Below are 27,918 nucleotides of genomic sequence, written 5' to 3'. Positions count from 1 at the left end.
GTTTGGTTTAAGGCTTATAACGCTTTTAACAAAGACTTTTTGTAAATCTCTACTGGAAAAATGAATGGAAAAAAAACAAAAAAACTTCCGGAACCAACTCTGTGAAAAAAGTGGACAGGTACTGTTGCTCGCTGTAAGCTTATGTTGATTTAAAACATTTTTTTCATAACTTTAGCCAGGCCCCACCCACTATGGGATTAGTCCCCTCCCCCTTACCAGCGGGCCTGGTATCCACGGACGTATCTCTGGATGGTTGTGGCAGCATGTTTCATGCGCAGGTACTTCTTGCGTACTAGCCAGCAGCGGATGGTCTTCTGGATGCGGATACAGGCAGCACGCAGCTTATCTGCACGCAGTTTCTCCAGATACGCAACCTGCCCTGCGCGGAAAAAGATCTTGGTCTTGCCAAACTGGTACTTATCTGGATCCTACCAGGAGGAAAAAAAGTGGAGAGAGAGTTAATTTATTATTTATCAGCCAAACTTTACTTTCAACAAAATGCTCCACAGAAAATGAGTAGTGCCATAGGCGGAGCGTGTGTAAGGCTGGGGAAGGGTTAGCTTTCCCCTGGCCACAGGGACTTGGAGCAAAAATGCCACTAAATTGGACAAAAATGGCCCTGCACAAATACAAATAAAAAATCTATAACTCCTGTTGCTAACAAAGTGAAAATGAATGAAAAGTGTTGATTGCGGATTAAATTAATTAAATAAAATAAAGATCTGCTCATGTTGCACCATTTTTCTTTTTAAGCGTTTTTACAGTGTTGCGCTGCATTTTGTTGAGTGCGCGCGCTCGCTGACTGAATTCGGTAAATTTAACGGTAAATCATGATAAAATTCCCCACGGTTAGTATTACCGTTTCATATTTTAATTATCATTAAAACTGTATTCGATTACCGCAATTTGAACAACTCACGATAAATAAATACTGTCCAGTATAAAGCACATTTAGCTGTCTCGCGTGCGCACAGCAGCAGAGTAGTTTCGTTTTGAGTGAAAACATGGCGGAAAAGCTGGGAGGTTTTAAAAGAGTGCTAAGGGAATTATACAAATGAATATATGAATGAATTAATTATATGAATGTACCTCTGAATGTTCTGACTGTCTTCAGAAACGATTCGATGGCATTTTGTTTTCATCTTCGCTCCATGTAATAGCCTACCTAAAGGAAGTGTTCTTAATCGCAATACTGCTTTGTCCACCGAGTTTACGGGAAACAGCTGTAATTCAGCTTTTCCATAAGCGCCACCTAGTGTCAGAGGGTGGATTTACAGATACTTATATTTACATTAAGCCTATGTGCAGTGTCTGTCTGGCCAAAAACAGACCAGATTTGCATGCCCTGCTGTAAATTTTGACCGGTTGATGAAAAACAAGCTTATGTGGATTCTACACATTTAAACAATTCAGATAAGTTATCTAGAATTATTTATGGAGCAGTTAAAATACATATAATCATTTATTAATCAATTATCATTTTGACTTAAAGGGATACTCCACCCCAAAATGAAAATTTTGTCATTAATGACTTACCCCCATGTCGTTCCAAACCCGTAAATGTTTGTTCGCCTTCGGAACACAAATTAAGATATTTTAGATGAAAACCGGGAGGCTTGTGACTGTCCCATTGACTGCCAAGTAAATTACACTCTCAAGGTCCAGAAAAGTATGAAAAACATTGTCAGAATACTCCATCTGCCATCAGTGGTTCAACCGTAACATAATGAAGCGACGAGAATACTTTTTGTACGGATATAAAACAAAAATAACTACTTTATTCATCAACGGCACTGTAGCGTCATTTTCGAAATTATCGCTGCATGCAAAATGCGTACGCTCTTCTGTCAGCCGCAACACAAGGACACGTTTTCTACGTGGATTTGCGCTTTAATTTGAACGCAAACAGCGCATCCCTATGTCACGGCTGACACGGAAGAGAGTACGCATTTTGCGTGTAGTGATAATTTCCAAAATGGCGCTACTGTGACGTTACAGTGCCGAATTGTTGAATAAAGTCAGTATTTTTGTTTTATTTCCGTACAAAAAGTATGCTCGTCGCTTCATAACGTTACGGTTGAACCACTGATGGCAGATGTTTTTCATACTTATATACCTTGACAGTGTAATTTACTTGGCAGTCAATGGGACAGTCACAAGCCTCCCGGTTTTCATCTAAAATATCTTAAATTGTGTTCTGAGGACGAATGAAGCTTTTACGGGTTTGGAACGACATGGGGGTAAGTGATTAATGACAAAATTTTCATTCTGGGGTGGAGTGTCCCTTTAACCCTTTTCTTTATTTAAAGGCTGAAATGTGAGGTTTACCTTTATATGAAACTTTTTCAAAGCTTTATTTGAACATTTACAGTACATTAGATATTTGAACATGTTATTAAACTCTTGTCAGTCAAGTTGTCATTTAAAATCCGAACATCACTGGTAATGTTATTGTTTTAGTGATTATGCCAACAAAAAGTCATTTTATTTGCTGTTTGTTGATTTTTAAATATAAAACTTGAAGTGATTTATGTATTGGTACTTTTTAAACATCTCCAGCACATTTTACCAATACCGTGATAATACTGATAACCGTTATAAGAAATGTTCATTCCGTTACATCCCTACAACATAGCGTAAAGATGTACGTACAATGTAAGACAATGTACATTTCACAGTGTAGACAGCTTCAGAGATTATAACGATCTGTTTTTTTGTGAGTGCTTGAACTCTCGATAGATCAAAGTTAGTGATAATGTTCTTCTCTCACTTTCTGTATATAATTTATTCGCTGTTTCAATAAAGTTAATAATGAAATGTTATAATTATCAATTTCTAATGTTTTTATTAAATTGTAATCATGTTAAATACAAATTCAGTCCCATTAAAAATGTTTTATGACATCCATATCTGGTTCTTGCCCTAAAAAGAAGGGTTTATTATTGTTACGTCCCTGGACGTAAAGTTATTTGTGTTTGTTGTTGCGTTTATTTTGTGTGATGTAAATCAATGTTGTGTTGCATGCTGTGTTGTGCGCAGTTTTTCTCTCTCTCTCCCTTTCTCTTTCTGGCAGCGCTTGATTGGGAGCATTGTTGGAGAGCTTCTGTAGTGTGCGTGTCGTGAAGCTCCGCCGCTAGTATCGTGCCGTGTCGTCCTCTGACTCCTGCCTCAGACAACGTTGGTTGTGAAACATTGCTAAACGACGGTGTTGTTGACTTGCCATCGAAAATATCTGAATTTCGTTATTCCTGAAGCAGTAGGTTGGGGGTTGCCTTTTAATTTGTGAACTTCGTTTTCTCCTGGTTTGTCTAGCTAGGGAGTTAGGGAAGACTTCTGTTTTTCTTTTGAATGTTTTTTCTTTGTCAGGTAATGTTAGTCTTTAAACCCCTAGTTAGTACTTTAGTTTGTTATTTTGGCCTGGATCCCCTTCCGAAGAGATACCTTCTTGCTTTCTGAACCAATAAACTGGTCAACTGGTAATAATCCCTGTTGTGGTCACTGTGAGCTGGGACATGAGAGGAGTGTCGACGTTTTTCTAAATTTTATTTTATTTTTTATCTTGTCATCGGCCTTGCCAACCCTAGACTGGTGGGGACGTGACATTATGTTTGTAGTTAATAGATTTGGCTGCTTTTAGCCTTCTCCTGGAGTTGGTTCACTCTCCGCATATGAGTAGTGCCAAATTTTGGCATTCTGCTTGATTCATTCTTGCTATGATTCAGAGAAATTTCAGTTTTAAAAGCCTATTATTTTACGGCTTTTGCACAGAGTTCAAACATAATATCAATATGGTTTTATGAGGTGACTGAATTGGCTTCTTGTACCTGTACCAGTTTCTCCAGAACATTCTTACAGGTCATCTTCTTGTCTGTCAAAACATCTTTTTGTTTCATCAGGACACGATACCTGCTAAAGAACTCCTGATATGTCCACCTGACAAGCAAAAGCAGTCACACAAACACAAATATACAGTCAGGTAGTGTTTGACAAAAGGGAGTGCAGTATGGTAATGTAAGATCTTCACTGTACCTAGATGGGAAACCGGCTGCAGAGATGCGGATCGTTTCCAAAACTCCACATGCACGCAGTTGCTGCACTGCCCTCTTGGGGTCAAACCTGGTAATGAAAGAAATCAGATATCAGCCTAGCAACACTGTGCTCCTATAGCTCACCATCAATTCTGCAAAATCTACTGTTATAAAATAGTTCAAAACAGAGTCAATTGAGACAACTGAAAGTATGAAATTAACAGATTCAATTTGTGAAGACAACTGCACATTTTGGTGCTGCCAAAACATTGCTCTTTTGAGCATTCCACCATGACTCAACCAATGGTGAGTGTATGGGGCGCACCAACAGTACTTGTCTGCTACATTCTAACACAATATATTTATATAAGGTTACTCTCGTTAATTAAAACTAAACCCATTAATCATTAACTGAAATAACTTAATCAAAATACTTATACTAACCTAAGTAATAAAATGTACAACACAAACAATATTACTGCTAGTGGTGCAGAGGTGTCACAGAAATTACTCACTACAGCTTTAATATATGTAAAACAATTGTCATTTAAAATGACAGATGAAGTTGATAGAAATATTTTTTATTTAGTACAAAAAAGAATGGGTAAAATTGTTTCTGTAATGAATGTGCTACATATTTTTATGACTCTTTAGCTAAGCTACATGCTGATGTTATATTCAACTATGAGAATTAATCAAGTTTTTACTCTTCATGGTGTATGCTTAAAATTGTCTGTTGAAGTACCTATATTTTGGGGGGTCTGCGTTAAAATTCAAAATTCAAAAAAGAGCATATTTTTTCATTGCTGCAGCACCTTTCAGCCCTCTGCCTGAAACGCTCTGTTCAAGTTCCTATCACTTTTAAAGCTTGCCTTTCTGAAAAGCCCAGTGTGCTGTGATTGGTCAGCTGGCCCAGTCTGTTAACTATATCCAACTACAGTATTGGTATTGGAAGTTTTGTTGTTGTTGTTGTTTTTTGCTACGTCTCCTTGACACAGTGAAAATCACTTACCCAACTATTCTTTGAGGGTAGGCCTAATCTACATATTAGAAAACTGAAAATTAAAAAAGATCAGAGAATCTCAACTTATGATCACAGCATGTGTATGCTCAGAGAGAGAGAGAGAGAGAGAAAAAAAACAGTTCAATTAAAAACAGAAGAAGAACTGACGTGAAGGCATATTTGTAATCGTTGGGTTTGATGCAGCGAACGTAATGTGGTGTAGTCGCATTCAGTGTCTCCATCAGCAGCTGCAAAGAGTTACGGAACTACAGACAGAGAGAAATGGAAACATTCAATTAAATTAGTCTCTTTTTAATCTCATCCACTGTCAGTGCTTACCAGTTTACTTAACCCAAAAATACAAATCAAAAAGATATTCAGTAAAAGCGAAATTAAGCTAAGACGAGAGCAGTCTTCCACCTGCAGTCCGACTGTCTTCTTGTGTTCTTTGCTGGCTTGGCCTGGTTTTTTCTTGTCTGGTTTGACGCTGAGGCGAGTGCGTCCTCCAGTAGCAGGAGCAGCACCGGTCGGACTTGTGGCTTTCTCCTCATCATGGAACAGCTCCACCAGCAGGTCAAACTGAGAATTACAGCCAAGGCAGGTTTAACATACAAGCCATGACAGGTGTTCAGATGATCAACCAGAGTCACTTTTTGACTTAGAAATGAGGTAAGGATCTTACAAAAAATAAAAAATACAATAACTGTCATTAGCTATTCAAAACATAATTAAACTCAATGTTATTTTACTTAAGCTATAATTAAATCCAGATGTCACTACTGTTCTGAGTTCTTAACCCCGTTCTATACACCGTTTAGTTGTTTACGGGAATGGCAACTGCATTTTACTAAAGCTATAAGCCCAAGAAGCCATGGTTTACAGTGGGAACTTTTTCACTCTCACGCAAAACACCTTAACATGCAATTCCTCTTAGAATGACTGCATTTCACCCACAAAATTGCAGAGAGCAATGGTAAATGTGACTGTGACAGAACTACCCTTAGCTTTCTAAAAACACTATAAACTATGGCTTCACAGGACTGCTTTTATAAAATGGCCGGCAACTACATTTACATGGCAAAGTTTCATAAAATAAATGCACAGAAACAGTAATACTGATGTAATGACTCCACAGGTATGTGTTTATAGAGTATTTTACAACGGCTTTGAATGCAGCTGAGCCAAGATTTTCACTCCTGAAAATATTCAGGTAGTTGCAATTGAACTCTCAACCAAACTGTGTTAAACGCTTCAAATTCATGCTTTTGTGCAGGCATGAGACACTGGAGCATTTATCACAGGTGCATCTCAATAAATTAGAATGTCATGGAAAAGTTCATTTATTTCAGTAATTCAACTCAAATTGTGAAACTCGTGTATTAAATAAATTCAATGCACACAGACTGAAGCAGTTTAAGTCTTTGGTTCTTTTAATTGTGATGATTTTGGCTCACATTTAACAAAAACCCACCAATTCACTATCTCAACAAATTAGAATATGGTGACATGCCAATCAGCTAATCAACTCAAAACACCTGCAAAGGTTTCCTGAGCCTTCAAAATGGTCTCTCAGTTTGGTTCACTAGGCTACACAATCATGGGGAAGACTGCTGATCTGACAGTTGTCCAGAAGACAATCATTGACACCCTTCACAAGGAGGGTAAGCCACAAACATTCATTGCCAAAGAAGCTGGCTGTTCACAGAGTGAACAAAAGATGTGGAAGAAAAAGATGCACAACCAACCGAGAGAACCGCAGCCTTATGAGGATTGTCAAGCAAAATCGATTCAAGAATTTGGGTGAACTTCACAAGGAATGGACTGAGGCTGGGGTCAAGGCATCAAGAGCCACCACACACAGACGTGTCAAGGAATTTGGCTACAGTTGTATTCCTCTTGTTAAGCCACTCCTGAACCACAGACAACGTCAGGCGTCTTACCTGGGCTAAGGAGAAGAAGAACTGGACTGTTGCCCAGTGGTCCAAAGTCCTCTTTTCAGATGAGAGCAAGTTTTGTATTTCATTTGGAAACCAAGGTCCTAGAGTCTGGAGGAAGGGTGGAGAAGCTCATAGCCCAAGTTGCTTGAAGTCCAGTGTTAAGTTTCCACAGTCTGTGATGATTTGGGGTGCAATGTCATCTGCTGGTGTTGGTCCATTGTGTTTTTGAAAACCAAAGTCACTGCACCGTTTACCAAGAAATTTTGGAGCACTTCATGCTTCCTTCTGCTGACCAGCTTTTTAAAGATGCTGATTTCATTTTCCAGCAGGATTTGGCACCTGCCCACACTGCCAAAAGCACCAAAAGTTGGTTAAATGACCATGGTGTTGGTGTGCTTGACTGGCCAGCAAACTCACCAGACCTGAACCCCGTAGAGAATCTATGGGGTATTGTCAAGAGGAAAATGAGAAACAAGAGACCAAAAAATGCAGATGAGCTGAAGGCCACTGTCAAAGAAACCTGGGCTTCCATACCACCTCAGCAGTGCCACAAACTGATCACCTCCATGCCACGCCGAATTGAGGCAGTAATTAAAGCAAAAGGAACCCCTACCAAGTATTGAGTTCATATACAGTAAATTAACATACTTTCCAGAAGGCCAACAATTCACTAAAAATGTTTTTTTTTTTTTTTTATTGGTCTTATGAAGTATTCTAATTTGTTGAGATAGTGAATTGGTGGGTTTTTGTTAAATGTGAGCCAAAATCATCACAATTAAAAGACCCAAAGACTTAAACTACTTCAGTCTGTGTGCATTGAATTTATTTAATACACGAGTTTCACAATTTGAGTTGAATTACTTAAATAAATTAACTTTTCCATGACATTCTAATTTACTGAGATGCACCTGTAAATGTTTGCACTCAAAGTACTAATTTTAATCCAGATTAACCACATAGAAAACAACAGTAAGCAATTTTGTCATTATTAAGAATTATGCACATCAAGACAAGCAAATGGTATAAAGTGGGATAGTAATGAACAGAAAAAGGCCATGTACTCAGATAATGTCCCTGGAGTCTCCTTTACAATGATTGCCAAGAGTTTGAGCACTGAGGGACGCTAGTGCTGGTACTAAGCAGCATGCAGCCTAAGCATGAAATAAGAGTCCTTATGGGACCAACAATTTAAATATCAAATCCTAACACACAACAAACAAACAAACTCCAACTCTGTGTATCTTGTACATTTTGGTCTATGTGTAGTACATATCGATGTCTTCACCTGTTACGTTTTTAAAGGAATAGTTCACCCAAAAATGAACATTCTGTCCTTATTTATTCTCCATCAGATTGTTCTAAATTTGAATGTTGTTATTTTTTAGTGTTTCCCATTAATTACCTAAATCTCATCTGAAAATATTTATACACTTCTCAAGGTTTCTAACATTGTGTTTTGCGCCATTTCTTTGGCAAAGCATCTGTCAATCAAACTAAAAGCCTGCCATTTAATTAAATAAGTGCTGTGCTGCTGGTCTCAGAGTGAAGCGTGGCACAGTGTTCAAATTTATTTTGCATTTGGGAATGCAACATGCCACAGCATTATTTTCACATTTGCATAATTTCCAACATTTTGTGGACAGATGATTACAACCTAGTTTTACAGAAACAGCATCTTTCAAAAAATAAAACAGAGGGTTTTACTCTTGCAAGTGAAGAAATTAAGTATTCTAATTTTACTACTGTAAGTAAAATAATAATTATACTTACTAGATTTGAAATGAAATGCATTTGTAAACCTGTTTTCACAGAAACAGCCAACCAAAACAGACGCTTGAGGATTTCAATTTTGCAAGAAATATTCATTTTACATTATTTTACAGTGGAGTTGTATTACAAAAGTAATACATTACTGCCTTAGGTGTAACTATAATAATAATGAAGCTCTATGAGCTCTTAATTTTGCTCTCAAAGTCTACCATTTAACCTTAAAATGTACAAAATTTCTTCCAGGGCAGCATGCTCTTTGACCCCCTTTGGGGACCGATATTCACCTTACATATTCTAACAAAATCCTGTGAGAGAACAGTTTTTTTTTTTTTTTTTTTTTACAAACCTGTTTTTGATTTGAAAGTTGCAGTGGAGGGAAAGACTTTTAGTAAATAATGACAGAATATTTATTTCTTCGTGAACTGTCCCTTTAAGAGTATAAAGAGTACTAAAATGGCAAACAGTCCAGTTGATGGCAAACAGATGTTTCATGTTGTTGGGGTGGTTGAGTTTGTTTGGATGGTGTTTGGAGGCTCTAGAGCTAAAGCGGGATTTATTTTCCTTTAGAGTCAATGCAGTGCTGAGATTGTGTCCTGCACAGCTGAAAGCAACAGACTGCACATGCTGATACACACACACACACACACACACCTCTCATACGCACTCACATCCAATCCAACATGCATCCAATCTTAATTTTCGTATAGCAGGACAGCAGTGATATTAAAGAGAGAAAGAACTAGAGACAGCATTTATATGCTGAATTTTACCTTCTGCAGGGGTACAGGTTGTCATGTTCACAAACAACACATAGACAACATGACACAATGATGAGAAAATAGAAACAGAATTAACAAATACAGAAAATACAGATACATCAGACAGATGTATATAATGTACTAGCTGAACAGCAAAGCAGCTCAGACACCAGCTCTGAACCATATTGTTATGTCGGCTTCTATTTAACAAACAAGATTTAGCTTGTTTTCTAAATTCCTAAGCGGAGACTGAACTGTCTAAACAGAATTCCTCTTAGGCTATGTCCACATTAATCCAATTATATTAAAAAATGGCATATTCGTTTCAAACTGCTCACAAAACTTTATAACTGCTCACTGAGATGATACTGACAAAACAAACATAATAAAGTTCTCACACTATTCTTCTTGCACAACTTTTATTAGTGAAATATCCCACCACTCAAAATCAAGATTCCATGTATTTTCTAAAACACAACTTTTGCAGCAGGAGATCAATTGCGAGTAAATATTCCATCATCTTTGCAGGAAAGTAATATGAAGATTGTACAAAGTAACATTTATCTTAAGCAACATTATTAAAGAGGTATGGTGCTATTTGTACAAAGAAATACTACATAATAAACATTAAAAAGCATTATATGGCCTTTTTAAACTGAATAGCAGGCACAACAATGCACTTATAACCATAGTTATTTTGTATATACTCATCACTTGGGAGAGCATCTTGAAAAAGTTTTTGCTGGACAAAAACAGCATGTCAGTCTGGGCAAATGGTGTATTTTCCAATTTATCTGTATTAATGTGGACAAAGCCTTAGAGTGAAGCTTGAAAAGACCAAATAAATGATGAAAAAACATCGAAAAGCTTCCGAATTTTGAAAAAAGGATTTTTAGCTGGTGCCTGGCTTTATTTCTAATTCATAAGAACATACAAATGTGTACATGATAGATGGTAAGCAAACACACACATGATGATATGAACAGATGTAATGATCAATGATATGAATGTAAATCAAAATGAATATGGTAAAACCAGCTGACCTGGGGAACAAGTGAAGGATTTGGATTAATCACTAACAGACTGATCTGGATAAGCACCAGGGAGCCGAGCCTATTACTGATATGAATTGTTAATAACTTTGTATAATACTTGACTTGTCTCAGTTTGAGGCATTATTATTATTCTCAGGCAGTTTGGATTAGTACAGCGTGTGTTTGCTCTTACCATACACATTTACTGCCTCACGCTGAGGAGACAAAGCATTAGACAGCATTCAGAAACCCCCAAATACAGAAGAAATCGATTTTACAAGAACCAAAATGCACTGAATACAAGTATTGCATTCTGATCATTTTCGTTCATTCATTTCCATATCTTTGTGTTTGTTTATGAGCTATTTTTTATTTATTTTAAATTAATAAATAAAAAATAATTATTTATTTTAAAGCCATGTTTTAGAAATTTCATTTTTGTCTGAGTTAAGCATAACTTAAAAAAAAAAAAAAAAAGTGAAAAAACAGCACAATGGTATTCTTGGATATACCTTGGAGTACCAAGTAAATACCATGGCAAATAAATAATGAAATACTTTAGTGCCATAGTTTATATCAAAATACTATGATATTACAATATGATATCTTCAGTTGTGGATCTCTGATCTATGGAGGCTTTCATTCAGCGTCATTCAGTTTGGTCTCGATTACCAAATATGTTTGAATACCTTCCTGAAAAATCCACAAAACAAACCCCTGACCCTGAAGGCACAGCTGATGGCATGAGGATTGATTTCATAACAGGTAGGTATGCAGTGGCGTTTTGTCTGATCATGCCTCATTAAAGAGCAGTCAGAGCGCAGAGCTGCTGAGTCATGCTAATGCTCTGTGCTAGAGCTTCAAAACAGCTCTGATCTATAGATACTGTGACTCAAGATTGCAGTGAACTAAGACAGGACAAGGATATTTAAGAATCCAAACAACTAGAAATATGAACAAACTCCCATGAGTTATGTTGGAACTGTGGCAATGGACTGAACTAATGCTCCTTGACCAGCAGATGGCATCCTTCCATTGACCTTCTCAGACTTTAAGCCTCATTTAAGGTCAACAATCTTGGAGGAAAACACCCTGTCTACAGCTAACACTGAAGGTTGGTTTCGTCTCACTATACAGGAAATAACTTCACTAAAACTTCCTAATGTCAGGTTAGGTTTATAAATGGTTAATGCAGCCCTTGTTCATAAGCTTATAAATCAGTCTACACATGGTATTTGTAATAAAAAGAAGAAAATCAAGTGCCTGCAGTAGCTACGCAATGCAATGTGACAATCATACAGTGGGAACAGGACGCCAGTCAACTGAATTGCACTGCATTGGCCACTTCCAGTGCACACAGAATCATTAAGTATAATGGGTATGGTCTAGATTTGTACAGCCTAGTATTGTTTTGTGCCAGTTTAGCCTGACTTATTTAAGGTGTCAAGGGCATTATCTTTCTGTGAAAACTGACCGATGACAGATATTCACTCACCTTACTGGCCTTCAGAACATTTATCTGCTCCTCATTCACTGTGTCTTTATTCTTCTCCAGAAAACCATCACACTGATACTCCACCTGACAGACACAGACAGACATGTGAGGTTATCCTATAAGAAAGAAAATCCATAAATGAGTATCTGAAGAGATATAAACTCGCAATTCTGAGAACATATCAGTCTTTCCCCCCCTCAGAATTGGAATTTATAACTTGCAATTACGAGTTTATATCTCACAATTTGGAGAAAAAAGTCAGAATTGCAAGAAAAGAACTTAGAATTGCAACATACATTTGCGAGAAAAAAAAGTCAGAATAGTGAGTTTTTATCTTGCAATTGCGAGTTCCCACTATTCTGATAACTCGCAATTTCGAGTTTAAATCTCACAATTCTGAGAAAAAAGTGAGAATTGCAAGAAAAAAACTTAGAATTGCAACATATATTTGTGAGAAAAAAAAAGTCAGAATAGTGAGATTTTTATCTTGCAATTTGTACTTTATTTCTCACAATTGCGAGCTCCCACTATTCTGATAACTCGCAATTTCGAGTTTAAATCTCACAATTCTGAGAAAAAAAAGTGAGAATTGTGAGTTTGCATTATGCAATTCTGAGAAAAAAAAGTCAGAATTGTGGGGAAAAAAGTCGCAATTACCTTTTTTAATTTTTTTATTCAGTGGCAGACATGGGCTTCCATAGTAATTACATGGAAAGCAAATAATAATAATAACAAAATACTAATCCATTGTTCTTGAATTTTGGCCAAGTTTTTATATTGTAAAATTTGTGGGGAAAAAAAATAAATAAATAAATAAATTACAATAAGATTTCATACATACTGTTATTTTAGCATTATTGAGATACGATTTAGTTAGTCAACATAATAGCTGACATGAAATAAAAAGTAACAATAATGCAGTTTACACCATTTGTTAACCTAGGTTAATGTTAACTTCTACATATATTAATACAATTTTACATTTCAAGTATAGACATGAATAAAATATTAACATTGTTTAATCACCAATATATTCTTATTTTTGTGGAATATTGTAGTGTTTTTATAAATGATTAATTTGTGCACATCATTATATATATTTGAAACATATGCAATAATATGGAAAAAAGATTATTGCAATTTTATTGCAAATTTTAAATGCTGCAAAAAATGAAATTCATGATATTGTACCTTGTTAACCAACTTTAACCAATTTAATTTTACTGAAAAGTGTTACCAAGATTTATTTATTTATTTATACTTTTGTAACCTGTTTTATTTCAGAGATCAATTAGGCACTGTACTTAAATAAATTATAACTAAGAGCTCCATTAACCTCCCTGTTTTCCACTGGGCATTAATGACATGTTATATTATGTATTCTATTAAATTTATATTATTTAGACTTTCATTTATATTAGTTTGAGAAAGCACCTACTAATGCTCAAACCCTGATTCGACTATGCGTATTTACTGAATGTCTATCACACATTCTAAATGTGTCTTATTTCCCCACCCCCTTCTCCATCAGTGCTTCCTCACAGACATTGAACACCATTTCTAAAAACAGATCTGCAGCCATCATGAGCTCATGTGAGGATGTATGCAGCAGTTGCTGTGTCATACAAATAGTGCACACAGGAGACTCGACTTCTGGTGTTAGCATGTTGCAAAATCATACTCTAATGCATTTTTGTTTTAGAACTATTTTATATCTATTAGTATTTATTGTCTTAAATGTTAGGCCTATTTCACATACAATACATCTGTGTCCCATCTGACAGAGCTTGTGCAGAGTTATTACAAACTTACAGTGGGGGGAAAAAAATTATTTGATCCCCTGCTGATTTTGGACGTTTGTCCACTGACAAAGATTAATGGTAGGCTTATTTGAACTGTGAGACAGAATAACAACCAAAAAATCCAGAAAAAAGCATTTCAAAAACGTTATAAATTGATTTGCCTTTTAATGAGTGAAATAAGTATTTGACCCCTTCGCAAAACATGACTCAGTACTTGGTGGCAAAGCCCTTGTTGGCAATCACAGAGGTCAGATGTTTCTTGTAGTTGGTCACCAGGTTTGCACACATCTCAGGAGGGATTTTGTCACGTTCCTCTTTGCAGATCCTCTCCAAGTCATTAAGATTTCGAGGCTGACGTTTGGCAACTCGAACCTTCAGCTCCCTCCACAGATTTTCTATGGGATTAAGGTCTGGAGACTGGCAGCTATCCAGGACCATAATGTGCTTCTTGAGCCACTCCTTTGTTGCCGTGGCTGTGTGTTTTAGGTCATTGTCATGCTGGAATACCATCCATGACCCATTTTCAACGCCCTGGCCCTGACGGTACATGAGTTGAGTTGATGCCAAAGAGCTCTATTTTGGTCTCATCTGACCACAACACTTTCACCCAGTTCTCCTCTGAATCATTGGCAAACTTCAGACGGGCTGTACATGTGCTTTCTTGAGCAGGGAGACTTTGTGGGCGCTGCAGGATTTCAGTCCTTCATGGCGTAGTGTGTTAACAATTGTTTTCTTGGTGACTATGGTCCCAGCTGCCTTGAAATCACTGACAAGATCCTCCCGTGTAGTTCTGGGCTGATTCCTCATCGTTCTCATGATCATTGAAACTCCACGAGGTGGTCTTGTAGCCCATTCCAGCCTTGTGTAGGTCTACAATCTTGTCCCTGACATCCTTGGACAGCTCTTTGGTCTTGGCCATGGTGGAGAGTTTGGAATCTGATTGATTGATTGCTTCTGTGGACAGGTGTCTTTTATACAGGTAACTCCCTTTAAGAGAGTGCTCTTAATCTCAGCTCCTTACCTGTATAAAAGACACCTGGGAGCCAGAAATCTTGCTGATTGATAGAGGATCAAATACTTATTTGACTCACTAAAACGCAAATCAATTTATAACTTTTTTGAAATGCGTTTTTATGGATTTTGTTGTTGTTATTCTGTCTCTCACTGTTCAAATAAACCTATCATTAAAATGATAGACTGATAATTTCTTTGTCAGTTGGCAAACGTTCAAAATCAGCAGGGGATCAAATAATTTTTTCCCCCACTGTAAATATTGTGATCTATATTTTATATGAGGTGGATAACGTATATCCAAATGGTAATCATTCCCCAGATGAACTGCATAACTCACCTGGATTCAGTCAGATTTACTGAACAGGAAGCATTTGTCTATGAATTTTGACAATGCATGAGTAAATTGAGCCACAATCATATACTGCTTTATATTACTAAAAAGATTGTTTTGATAAATAGTTTTAAAGTGCATTGTCAGTGTTTCCTGCTGAGTTCAACGTGTCACACAGCAAAAATAAGCTCAACACCAAAACATTACTCTTAGTGTCACATCTAGAATGCTTCTGGGACACAGCGGCACGTGACTTATGCAAGCAGTGAATGCTGTTAATCTGATAATATGTTGAAATGATTATGCACGGTTTAGATGCAGTATGTGTGAGGCAGCTCATTAGGTTTTATGGAACAGAATACAGTTTGTCTTTGTTTAGACATTAATATATGAAATAACTAGTGCTGTCAATCGATTAAAATATGTAATCGCGTTAATCACAGTCATGGACTGTGATTAATCATGATTAATCGCAAATGTAAAATACTAGGATTTACCTGTAAATGTGTTGAAAAAGAAATGCATGACACAGAACCTTTCACACTTCCACCAGGTATGAGACATAATCCTTATTATTCTTTTATCATTATTCTTTTGTTTTTATTCAGCCATTATCAGCCTTTATACTGGCAATAAAACGTTTACCAAGCCACATCGCTTCAATCCCAGTATACATTTACCCAACTATTATCAAAAGTATTTCTAAATAAATACAACAAAACATTTTCTTGCAACCTTATGTGAAGTATTATGACAAAATGCGTTATGAAGAAGAATTGGACCTGTTCTGCAGGTGCATTAGAGCTAATATTAGCATCATGCTTCAGAAGACAATTTATGAGATTAATAGTACACTTTTACTCAGAACTCACTTCAAACCACCATCGAGTGTTTGCAATAACTTCCTTTTGCGATCACGTGGAATTTTTACCGTTGTTAAAATATGCTATTTATAGCCTTTTATATCGCTGCACAAATTAGCGATTCAGATGTACACATTCCACTCAAGAAAATCACATACAAATATCCTATCGTAATCGTGTGTTTATTATTTTATATAATCTATAGTGGCTGTTGTCATGTTTATTTCTGTTGTGTAAATGCCTTAACATGTATGCTCTGCTGAAACTCACGTTGTTTGTGATGTTACAACCGCCTCTCCGTTCTTAAGTTGCCAGGTATACATTTCAAGTATAATACACATTAGTAAAAATCTATATACACTTTGGGCGGCCGCGGTACAAAAAACCGCAACCCACGGCTCTGTAATTTTTCCCGCGACTGTATTTTCAAAATAGCACTTGTGCCGCTGCCCTGGCAACACTGGTTCACTGTCCCCTCATCACACAATGATATCTAACCTTCCGCGCTGCGATGACGGGAAGAAGTTGGAGTCAAACCTTATCAAACGATTAATTTGCGTTAAAAAAATATTAATGCGTTAAATATTTTTGATTAAATCGCGTTAACGTTGACACCCCTAGAAATAACACACACTGTGTATATCACAGTTGATCAAAAATGCTGAACCAGCCCGAGGTGTGAGGTGTGTGTATGTGTGTGTGTGTGAGAGAGTGTGAGTGTGAGTGTGTGTACCTTATCTGCAAAGTGCTGAATAATGAAAGCTTTATTGGACATCCGTGGTTTTTCAAAAAGTGCACACGTCTTCAAATGAGTGTTATACAGTTTCTGAGCCCAGGAGTCATCAGAGCCCTTCGGCATCTGAGAGAAAGAGAGACAGAGAGGTTGTACAGCATATGAAGTAAGAACAGTAGTCTCAAACAGAATTATGCAATTACAATTACACAACAAAGTATTTGTTTGTTTGTTTTTATAGTAATGTACGCTACCATTTAGAAGTTTGGGGTCAGTATGATTTTATTTTATTTTTTAAAGAAATTATTACTTTTATTTATAGCAAGAACACATACAATTGAAGTGACAGTTAAGAGTTTTACACTGTTCCAAAGAAATTCTACTTTAAATAAATGTTATTTTGAAGCATATTTACACTGTCTGAATTGTTCCCTACCCCCTATATAGTGCACTATGTGCCATTCACCATATAGAAAATAGTAATTCTGTGAACAAGAGATTGATTTCAGTCACAGGACTATTTATAGTGTAGGGGGCAGAAGGCTGCAGATTCTAGTGAACATTTGATTGGACAGAAAATCTGATGAGGAGCTGAAGTGCAGGGTGATGTCCTCAAAATCGTTCATCCATATTGGCAGAAGTGAGAGACTAAGTTTTGAATGCTTATATCTTCTAAATGCAAATTTAGCCTTAAGGCTAACATATACTAAAAGTCAAAAAATTTAAATTTTGATTTCATGGGGACTTTATATGGCAAGGCACTTTGAGGATTTAAAAGCATAATGTAAAATTTGTATGTCTGTGTTAGCACTTCTATAAATTCTTCAGTAAAAAATATGTTTTAATTGAGCCGTAAAGATTTGTAAATCATTATGCATCCAATCAAATACCTGGTTTATCAGCATTACATGGTTATGAACTATTGAATTTAACAAGGTTAATAAGTGATTTTATGATGCTAGTCTCATGTTTGACCTATTAAAGTGAATGTTTTTAACATATATTGTGCTATATTTTAACATACATGTTTCACAAATATGCATCTATTAAAATCTCATCATTTTGCATTAAAAAATAATCTGTGAATGTTGTTATATTTAATTATTGATTGTTAAATTTGCATTTGCAAATTGTCACATATCTGTGCAAAAGACTGTGTAGAGTAAGACAATAACATTGTGAAGATATACCTTGCACTCTTCATCCAGCAGGTCCAGGATGCCCATCTTGGCCTCGATGAGGTTGATACATGGCTGATTATCATAGAAATCAATGAGAGTCCAGGGGATCTGTTCTTTCATATACTCCTCCTGCTCCAACTTGAACACATGCTGCATGCGTGAAGACAGAAGAAAAGGACATACATCACAATTTACTCTCATAATGATCAACAATCAGACATGAACTGATGAGATCTGTTGTTATGTGGAGTGGGTCGGATGGTCTCACCATGTTGAACTGTTGCTGTAGTTTCTCATTGGCATAATTAATACAGAACTGTTCAAAACTGTTGATTTCAAAAGTCTCAAACCTGGAATAATAAAACAAATCATCACAATTCACTTCTGTAAATCTAAACTGAAGATCTTTCAGAGGAAATGTAGTCTGTATCTGTGCATATGAACACACCCGTAAATGTCTAGGACTCCAATGAACGAGTGCTGTTTGACTGTAGAATGCAGCGCTTTATTCACATGGTCCACGATCCAGTTGAAGAGTTTGGCGTAGATGTGTTTAGCGAGAGCATCACGGGCGTTTATGGCCTGTAGTTTGGGAATGGGCTTAATGTACGTCTCAGTCGCCGTCTTCAGCTTCTTATGACACAGCCAATGAGACATGTCTTGATATGTCACTCCCATCAATTCACAAAACACACTCAGGTGACCATTATTCGGCTGGAGGGAAAAGAAAAAGAGAATTACATCAATGCTACATGTTAAAATTGGAGGCTCTGGGGTATTTGGGTAAAAATGTTCTTGTATGCGTAAAATTGTAAAACATTGTAAAATTTTAATTCAAGTTTTAAATATACCACAATGTGGTAGCACAAAAAGTAAACTGCTCAGCTCTCTATATAAATTTGGATATACATTATATAATTATATCAAATTACAATTAATTTTCTAATAATTCAACGGCCCGTCGTCAATTATTCCTTACGAATTAGGCTACTACTACTATTACCATCTTGTGCCCTGCAATAATCATTTACTCAAACTCTCTTTTACGAGATAAAGGGGAAAAAAAGAAAATCGGCCAAAAAAATCAGCATCATATGTCGGCCATCAGCTGATTTCTAAATATCTTCATCGGCCAGAGAAAACCCCTTTTCGGTCAACCTCTATTGCTGACACTTAAATTAACTGTTTTGCCATTTTTGCACTTGTTATTAATGTATTTTTTCAAAAAATGTGTGTTTATTTATTCTGCATGTTATGTACAGGTTCCCACACCTTGTTTATCTTCAAATTCAAGGACCTTTCAAGGACTTTCCAGGTCCAATACCCTCAAATTCAAGGACTTAATGTGGGGACACATTTCAAGTGAGAGCAAAGGTTACATCGTGTCACCTTGTAAGATACATTGTTACTTTTTTTTTTTTTTTTTGCATTTATTTTTGGCCATATGACAGAAATCTGATATTTGTCGTATTTCTGTTTTGCATAAAATTGAATAATATTTGGTACATACTATACTGTATTCTAAAATGATCTGATACTAACTTTTGCATGGATTTTATTGAAAAGAGCTTAGGCTCATGTAACCAGAAGATTTTAAGTTTTTCTTGCCTCATGGCTTTACATTATCTTAACAAGCAAAGCAATTCAACATTACATCCTTCGGATCTCTGGCAAGCCATTCTTTGTAATCTTCTTTGGTGAGCCAAACATCTTGAAACAGCGGTTGTTTCAGCGGTTTCAGCCTATTTTTGCAATGTTTCACGGTGTGTCTGTGAAACGTTGAGGTACCATCTTAGTAGTTTTGTATCAATTATTTTATTGCCCAGCTCTAATTTGCTTAATGTGACTATAACTATATTGAGATCTTATAAACATTAACATCATGATTTTCTGTAAAACGGCTTTGTAACAATGTGTATTATAAAAGGTGCTATACAAATAAATTTAGCATTGCACTTCAAGACATTTATTCAATTATTTGGTTTATATTTTCACCATGTAAGAATAGAACTGCCCAAAATAGATATCATCCAAAATGCCAATCCACATATTTGAATTTTGAAGTCAACATGAAACTCACTGGAATAATACTGCTGTCCGAGTCTCTATCCTTCACTTCCACATTCCCCAGGTGCAAAATTGAAGCCAGAATCTGAAACAAGCCCAACTGATAGGACTCATTTACACCTGAAGAGAGACATCAACAAATTACCAACATGAAAAATTAAGACATCAGCTCTATTTGTGTGTGTTTACAATCAACTTTTTCACATTTCCGGGTTTCTCAGCAGCGGAAGTTGTCATGGCTGGGTAAACTTCTATAGGGATGAATGGGAGACTATACAGAAATATATTTTTTGTATTCCCATTTGCTCAAATAGTAAAAGAAAAACCCCACGATAATGTTTTCACGGCATTCAAAAAAATAAATAAATAAAATAGAGAGAGACTGATAAAGGCAGTCAGAAGAGGAAACAATATCAAATGTACCATCACACCCATAGATGCGGTATTAGCGTAAATTAGGGTAAACCCTCGCTTTAGCGTGAATTAGTTTTTTTGTAATTTGCTGCAAATGTAATATTAATACAAAATATAGTGTTCTAAATGTACATACCTTTTTTAAAAATGAAAATATTAAAAAAACTTGAAAAAGGGTCCTTTATTCTGAGCTTGCACTGCAGTGCATTGTGGGCTGTCCAATCCGTTATCAGGGGCATCATGCACCTACTTTTTTGTGAGGGGGCAGCACCAGTGACAGTTCTAGCACTTCTTCCTGAGACTACGAGTCATGATTGTCTAGTAGCAACACTGTTTGTGTTTCATGGGAAAAACCTAACCCCAAATAAAAATAACCAGACTGTTATTGTTTATAATAAAACTTTATAAAAGTTTTTACTGTAAGAATTACTACAATGTCTTCTGACCCAATTATATACTTTTGAACAGAAGAAAGCAAGAATGTACATTATTCATTTATATTTACTGCCACTATTCCAAAATATTAAGAATATTAGGCATAAGTCCTGCATCGATTTAGCCTGCCATACATTTCGTAGCTTATAGAAACATATGAATTGAAATCATCAGCACTGGACATGCAAGGTTAAAACACCTTATTTCTGCATTTGGAAGAGCATTTTACGACACAAATTCCCTAGCCAACGTCATTTCACAAAAGGCATTGTGTTGTTCGTAAAAGTTCTTGTAAATTTTAGTTTGATTTCTCCAACTACCCACATGCAAAAACGTCGCGTTTTTTTTTTTTTTCTCCCCTTCCTACATCAATCTTGAAACTTGATTATCAAGTGCAATATAAATCCCTTGTAATTTTCATTCAAAATCCATGTGCAGATAATAAAAATACATTTAAAATGAAAATAAACAGATTTTAGATAGTACTAACTACAAATTAATCTATGTCTAATAGGGGTGGCATGGTACACAGATGTCACGGTTCGGTACGTACCTCGGTTCGGGGGTCACGGTTCGATACGATTTCGTTACAACAGGAAAAAAAGAAATCTACTATGCTCAGTTTCTTTTCATTTATTTTGAACAGACAGTAGTGCAAATAACAATTTTTTCCATCTAGATGTGAAAATACTAAATATTATTACATGTTATATATATAAAATCTGTTTTGTTTTCATTGTGAGTGTGCACAAATAAAAGCAGACCTTTATACAGTGATTATTAATAAGACAATAAGTGTTTAAAGTTGATTCTGCTGGTATAAGCAGGGCTGGAAATGGGGGGGGGACGCGGGGGGACGGAGTCCGGAGAGTGAATTTCGAGGGGGAAAGCGTTTCATTTCCAACTGATTAGGTTTATTTGGAAATTAAAGTGATTTCTATATTTTATCCATTCAAAAGACTACGAAAGCGATCTCAGTTCTGCATATAAACGGAGCGCTGTGTTTATGGTTCGCTGCGCAATGCTGTCTTTTGCCATTTAATACCTGCAGACTGCAGCCAATAGAAATGCTTCTCTATGGCTGCGTGTCTTGCTCCTCACAGCACAGATCGTGAAAGCAGACTGCAGTTGATGTCATTCATTGTAACGAACAAAGTGTAGAGACGATGTAAATAATATATTAAGTGTGCAGAGTAGAGAGCTTTTTACATTAAAATGGCAGTTTGTGAGATAGCGATGAACGGAGGGTAATAGCTTTTTAATGATTATAGAGAGTTTGCAAATGTGAAATTGAATTTATACAACAGTTTATACATTTTTGATTTTATACGAAAGTTAATATTAAGTGACTTACATTTTAGGAACACTTGTCTATTTTGCTCTATTTCGCCAACAAAAATATAGTTAAAAAACAAAGTCACAGCTGAGCCTCTGCGCAAGTCTTTGACACAGCGCTGTTTCGTTTATGAATGAATCTTTGCTTTTGAACAAATCTAGTGAGTCAATGATTCAATGACCCATTCATGAAGAGAGTCACTTGCTTCGTTAACTAAATGAATCAGCCGTTTGAACGAATCGATTGAATGAATGATTCCGTGACAAAGAATCTGTACTGGCAGTTTCTGTTTCATTTTTAAAGTATAAATTGAGTCATTTAATTCATTGAAATTTATATATTTAAAACATTAATCTCATAACATTGTTGTTATGAGATGCATTAATGCCACCTCTGAGTCTTGTCAAAAATTTCTTAAATTCTGTAAATATTCCTTAATGCCATATTTGTGCTCTTCTGTGCCATGCAAAGATGAATTGTTGATGCTGATTTCATTTGACTGGAAACTTATTCTTCCTGATTGTTATTGTTATATCTTATTATTTAAATTTAATTTATTGTGTAGTTAAAATTTTTGATAAAGATTTATACATCAAAATTTTTGGGCACAAAAGATGACATACATTTAATAAAGTTAGAAAAATGGCATTACAAAGGTTAAAAAAAAAAAAAAAAAAACTTCAAGGAGTCAAATAACAATAGGAAGGTTCATTTCTGGGTCATTCCTGGGATTCGGTAATATTTCAGTCCCCCAGAGTTTCTAAAGTGGTGGTTCACCAAAATTGTTAGAAGCTTTTCACAAAACTTTCGGATGCCCATTATAATTAATAAAAATAATTCTTGCATTTTTTTATTTTTAACATAAAATAATGTCTTATACAGTATCTATCTTGAACCAAACATTTTGTAATGTCCCTGAGTTTGTACTTAGAAAATTATTAACAAAATGTGCATAGTGTCTGTGATTTTTGGCAACAATGTAAGCATTTACTTGTGTTCTTTTCTTGTAAAAAAAAAAGCAAAATATTTGATTAAAAAGTTATGTCTCTCAGTCTGAACTCATACCCGTCACACTAACCATTCTTCGCCCATAACAATTTAGTCTCTACTCATATGTGACTTCATCCAGGTCTCTTTAATAGTGGTGCAGAAAATGGTTAGTGGTATCATACTTTTTATTCATATTTTTGAGGCATGTTATAGTCAGGGAGGGTACTGTCAAGCTTAACAACTCAACCCCGTCATATAAAATTAAGATGGAAGATTATTACTTTTACAACATTTTATTTTAATTTGTAAGTATATACAATGTGTTTATTTTATTGCTGCCATATATGGTCTACTCTCCAATGCTACATGAGCAGCAGTGGCCACAAGCCCGTCACACTCAACCCCATCACAATTATATGTATTTCTCATTGTTACAGGGTTGTAAACTTGTGACAGGGTTTACAAGTTATTTGCTTAATTTATTAATAATTTTTATGAACAAAATATAAAATAGTTATGGTTTCAGTAAATATATATACTCCAAAATCATGACAACTCATATTTTTGTTTTAAATAGAATTTTTGATATAATATGTCCACTTAAACGTGGACAAGCATCATACATCAGAAATTGCGCCCACATTTGCAGCAGAAAGACAATGTTGGCCATGCAGATATGTTGACCCAGAAACAAGGGGACAATATGTGAGAGAAACAAAACTAAAACTTAAAATTTAAGGCAATGTATCCCTTCAAATGTGTTAACAGTCTTCAACCCCATCAGAAAAATATAGGGACAATTAAGAACAAAAGTATTTCTTGCTGATTACCATCTGACATGTTAAGGGCTAAAACAATAAAATTGTGGTTTTAGTTAAAATTTTAAATAAAAAATATTTTTTATAAAAATAAAAAACAATTTGTGTATTTTTAGCTTCAGTCCTATAAAAATGTGAAAATGATGATAAATGTTACATTTGTTATCATTAAATTGTTATCAGGGACACAAGAGCAGTAGGTAGATGTTTGTTTTATAACGATTTCTGTGTAAAATCTGTAAGAATTACAGAACCTCAGACACTTTGAACTTCTGAGATGGACAACACCAACACGGTGTATTAACATACAGACATCTGTCTCCACATCCCACTGAGAGAAAATGTGGGAAAATGCCTCTCTCACATATGCACCAGTTCCTTTTCATTCCCTTCCTTCCCCTCACCCATCCTTCCCTCCATTCTGCTCAAAATGGTCAATAGTAGATTGTAATGTTCTACATGAATGCAAGTGATATTTACAGTCATGTTTGGTATCATTTGAATTGTCTCAGGGCGTCTGGTACAATGGTCTCATTCTTACAAGAAGTAAACTAAAAGGTAATACAGATCCTAAGAGTTTAGAGATATTTTGCACATTGTAGAGAGCGGGTCAGTTTCCAGTGGTTTCTATGCAAAATTACCTTTTGTCCCAAAAGGTGTTAACTCGGTCAATGCAAATTCCAATCGTTAGCTCCTGTCTCCATCTCGGGGGATGTTGGTCTTGGTCTGGGGTACTTAAGGAAATGTTGCAAAAGGATCGGCGCGAACTGTAGCCAGAAGCCCGTAGTGTGGTGTGTCTCTATACTTGCCCGTAGTGTGGTGTGTCTCTATGTATTTCTATAAAGTCAGGTATGCATCTTTTACTCATAGATTTATCTTTGAGAATTCGATGTTTTGTATTGATATGATTTGATATCACTGAATTGGCTATGTAATTGACATAATACATATTTACCTGACTGATAATAAATTGTTACATTTGATCTTATTCTGTTTTACTCTGTAATTATTGACTCTAGTAGAATACGTTGTATCCTTGTTAGCGAAATGAGCACCTGAATGAACGTCACTAGAATAATCACTAGAATAATCAAATATCAGAAGAATACTAATTAGAAATAGACAAACAACCAATTTGCATTTCAACCTAAATTCGAGGTTATAATAAAATGGAGTCAGATTAGTTACTATTAGTAACTTTGCGTGCTGAAAAGACCGAACACGCAGGAAACCGTCACCCACGATTGGATACCGTCCTTGGACCAAATTCGTGGACCTTACAAATCCTTTTTAAACCAATCCCATTTTGTCCGTTACGGGGTTGAGAAAAAAAAAAAAAGCTGGAAAAAAACTCAAATTGATAAAAGGTCTTTAATGCCTGAGGTGGGAAAATATGATATTTTGAATATGATATATTAAAATATGATGAATATTTTTTGGAGGTTTGATATGTGCCTAATGATGTGCGGTATTTAGAAGTTGAAAAACATGTATATTCCAAGTTAAAATGTTACCGAATCCCAGGAATGACCCTCCTGTCATTGATCAGAAGGTCTGTTCTTATTTTTTATTTATTTATTTTTAAGTAGGAGCACTAGTGCTCCTGAAAAGAAATGTAAGCATAGAGTCCTCAAGAATTAAATATTAAAAACTAACTGCAAACGTTTTTGCAATGTAATATGTGCAAATTCACACACAACGTATCTTTAATTTGGCCAGAATTGCAGGTGCTTGTCTAAATATACAGGAAAGTTTAGAGAAAATATTAAATTTTTGGATTTGTGCCGAATGAGAGAGGTAGGATACACGAGCACAAAGCTCCATTTCGCAAACAGTTGAGTGCGCAAGCCTTTAAAGTATACTCCTTTGTCAGTCTAGGTGAGAGACGCGTTCAGAATCAGCACATGGTCACTGTCTAGGCGGCTTTGTTTTCAAGTGCGCAACTCATGGCATTCGCTGTTCTTCTGCTGGCGGTTATCAAACAGCGCTGCATTACGGCGGGCGCCCCCTTCTGGATTGGGGGTGAATTGCCTGTACTCGTCGTAAGGCCTCATGCACAGAACCGAGACGCCCGTACCGTGACGGTTCGGTATGAATACATGTACCGTGCCACCCCTAATGTCTAATCTAAGCTGGTTATTTTGCGCATTAAACTCTCTACTACATGAGAAATCGTTGAACTTTCAGTCAGACCTAGCAGTATGAAGGCGTTTCTGGTGGACGACATCTCCTTGGCATCATCTACTCCATCTATCACTGGGTTTCTGCCCTGTTTGGTGTAGTGAAAATCATCAGCCTTTCCTGTGGGGGAACACACGCAATAATTTATTACACCACACAAATACACAAACAGCAGACCATCTCAAGGATCTATTCCAAGGACAATATGTTCATCAATTAAGCTTTAATTGGGCAAGAAACTCCCCAACCATTAATGAACAGGAACTTAGTCATTAGTACTACACAAATCTGCATTAATAAAAACGTCTTATTCACAGACAAACCCTAAAATACAAAACCCTGTTCATAGATTAAACGAACGATACACTGTTGCTTGGCAACAGAGACCTTATTGAGATACACACTCACACACAAACCCTCACATTAACGGGGCGTCAGTTGAGCAGGAAGTCAGCTGAGTAGGCAAACAGCAGGACAGAGCACAGAGCCAGCAGTGTGTGTGTGTTTCAGAGCAAGTGGGTGAAGCAAACACAGAAGAGATGATAAGGAGAGGTGTGTGTGGAACTGGACTACAGTAGCTAGCTACAATATTCATATGTGGTTGTGTGTGTGTGTTTGCATAGCATGTGTGTGTATTTAGACCTGCACAGCCCGCCTCTCAGTAGGACAGCTCTGATAGTCGCTCTCCATGCTGTGCCAACACGAACACACTCTAATCAGACACGTTACCCACAAACACACACGTTTACTAGGGCCCTATGAAATTCTGCTTCACGTCTTTCATAATATTTTTTTTTTTCTGGATTCTATTCAATTAAATTTTAGTAATCAGAAAGCATGTCTAATTACTGCAACCTACACAATTAAACAAAAATTCATTAAAAATTAACCCAAAATTATAGCTTAGAGCCCTTTGAAATCTGTTTTATTTTATTTTTTTTGTCCAATTCAGTTTCTGCCCAATTTTCCACTTTTTATTATTGTGAATTGTTTTGTTTTAACAATTTAACTACATTTTAAAATCAGAAAACTAATGTCTAAATCAATTGAACAATTGGATAGTGCCCTATGTTTTATTTTCCCATGAACTCTTTTAGTTTTTCTGGATTTACTATTTAATGCCAAAAATGGTGGCAATCAACTAAAGCATTAAACATTCACACTTTAATGTTTAATCAAATGAAAATGAAAAATTCCTTTTATTTTTTACGGCAAACAAAGTGCTACGCACTTTAATTTTTTCAAATAATTGCATTATTATTATTATTATTATTATATTATATTATTGTATTATAATAATTAGTAATGTTATCAATAATACATATTAGTATTAAGAATAGAAGTATTATAATATTAATAACATTATCAAATATTTTAGAATAACATTGTAATAATAATATTATATATTAATATTATTATAATATTTTCTTCACAACTTCTTCAAGTTAAACCAAACTTCTATTTTGATGGGCTGTCATGCATATCTGTGTGCATTTAATAAGAACATATTTAAATACATTTAAATATTAAATACATTTAAATTTTGATTTATTCATTCAATATTTGCCAAATTCTGACATTCTGCAATTTACTGTTAATTCTTAATTCTTATGACTGGATTCTGTGATCCATCAGCTTTCTCCACATAGCAGAAATCATAGGGCCTAAGGCCCTAAGGTTTAGTTAGCTATTGTATTTAAATGGGGACATGCCACAGACTTTATTCTT

General features: G+C 35.8%; 1 protein-coding gene across 6 annotated transcripts in view; it reads right to left on the bottom strand.

The window, feature by feature from the left end:
• myo5aa (myosin VAa) overlaps nt 1-27,918 on the bottom strand; it is an 87,613-nt gene that overhangs the window by 30,902 nt on the left and 28,793 nt on the right. For all 6 annotated transcript variants that reach the window (XM_058750836.1, XM_058750838.1, XM_058750837.1 and 3 more), the window contains exons 8-19: nt 26,203-26,310; nt 20,030-20,136; nt 18,398-18,663; nt 18,218-18,299; nt 17,959-18,099; nt 16,769-16,894; nt 12,026-12,109; nt 5,452-5,610; nt 5,200-5,297; nt 4,030-4,116; nt 3,825-3,933; nt 217-428 (exon numbers count right to left, since the gene is read on the bottom strand). In XM_058750836.1, coding sequence (XP_058606819.1) covers nt 217-428; nt 3,825-3,933; nt 4,030-4,116; nt 5,200-5,297; nt 5,452-5,610; nt 12,026-12,109; nt 16,769-16,894; nt 17,959-18,099; nt 18,218-18,299; nt 18,398-18,663; nt 20,030-20,136; nt 26,203-26,310 — 1,579 coding nt within the window. The remainder of the gene's footprint in view (nt 1-216; nt 429-3,824; nt 3,934-4,029; nt 4,117-5,199; nt 5,298-5,451; nt 5,611-12,025; nt 12,110-16,768; nt 16,895-17,958; nt 18,100-18,217; nt 18,300-18,397; nt 18,664-20,029; nt 20,137-26,202; nt 26,311-27,918) is intronic.

Source organism: Onychostoma macrolepis, chromosome 18 (genome assembly GCF_012432095.1).
Source record: "Onychostoma macrolepis isolate SWU-2019 chromosome 18, ASM1243209v1, whole genome shotgun sequence".
In the NCBI taxonomy this organism is placed as follows: Eukaryota; Metazoa; Chordata; class Actinopteri; order Cypriniformes; family Cyprinidae; genus Onychostoma; species Onychostoma macrolepis.
The sequence above is the reverse complement of the archived record's forward strand: the minus strand, read 5'-3'. Positions and strand labels throughout refer to the sequence as shown.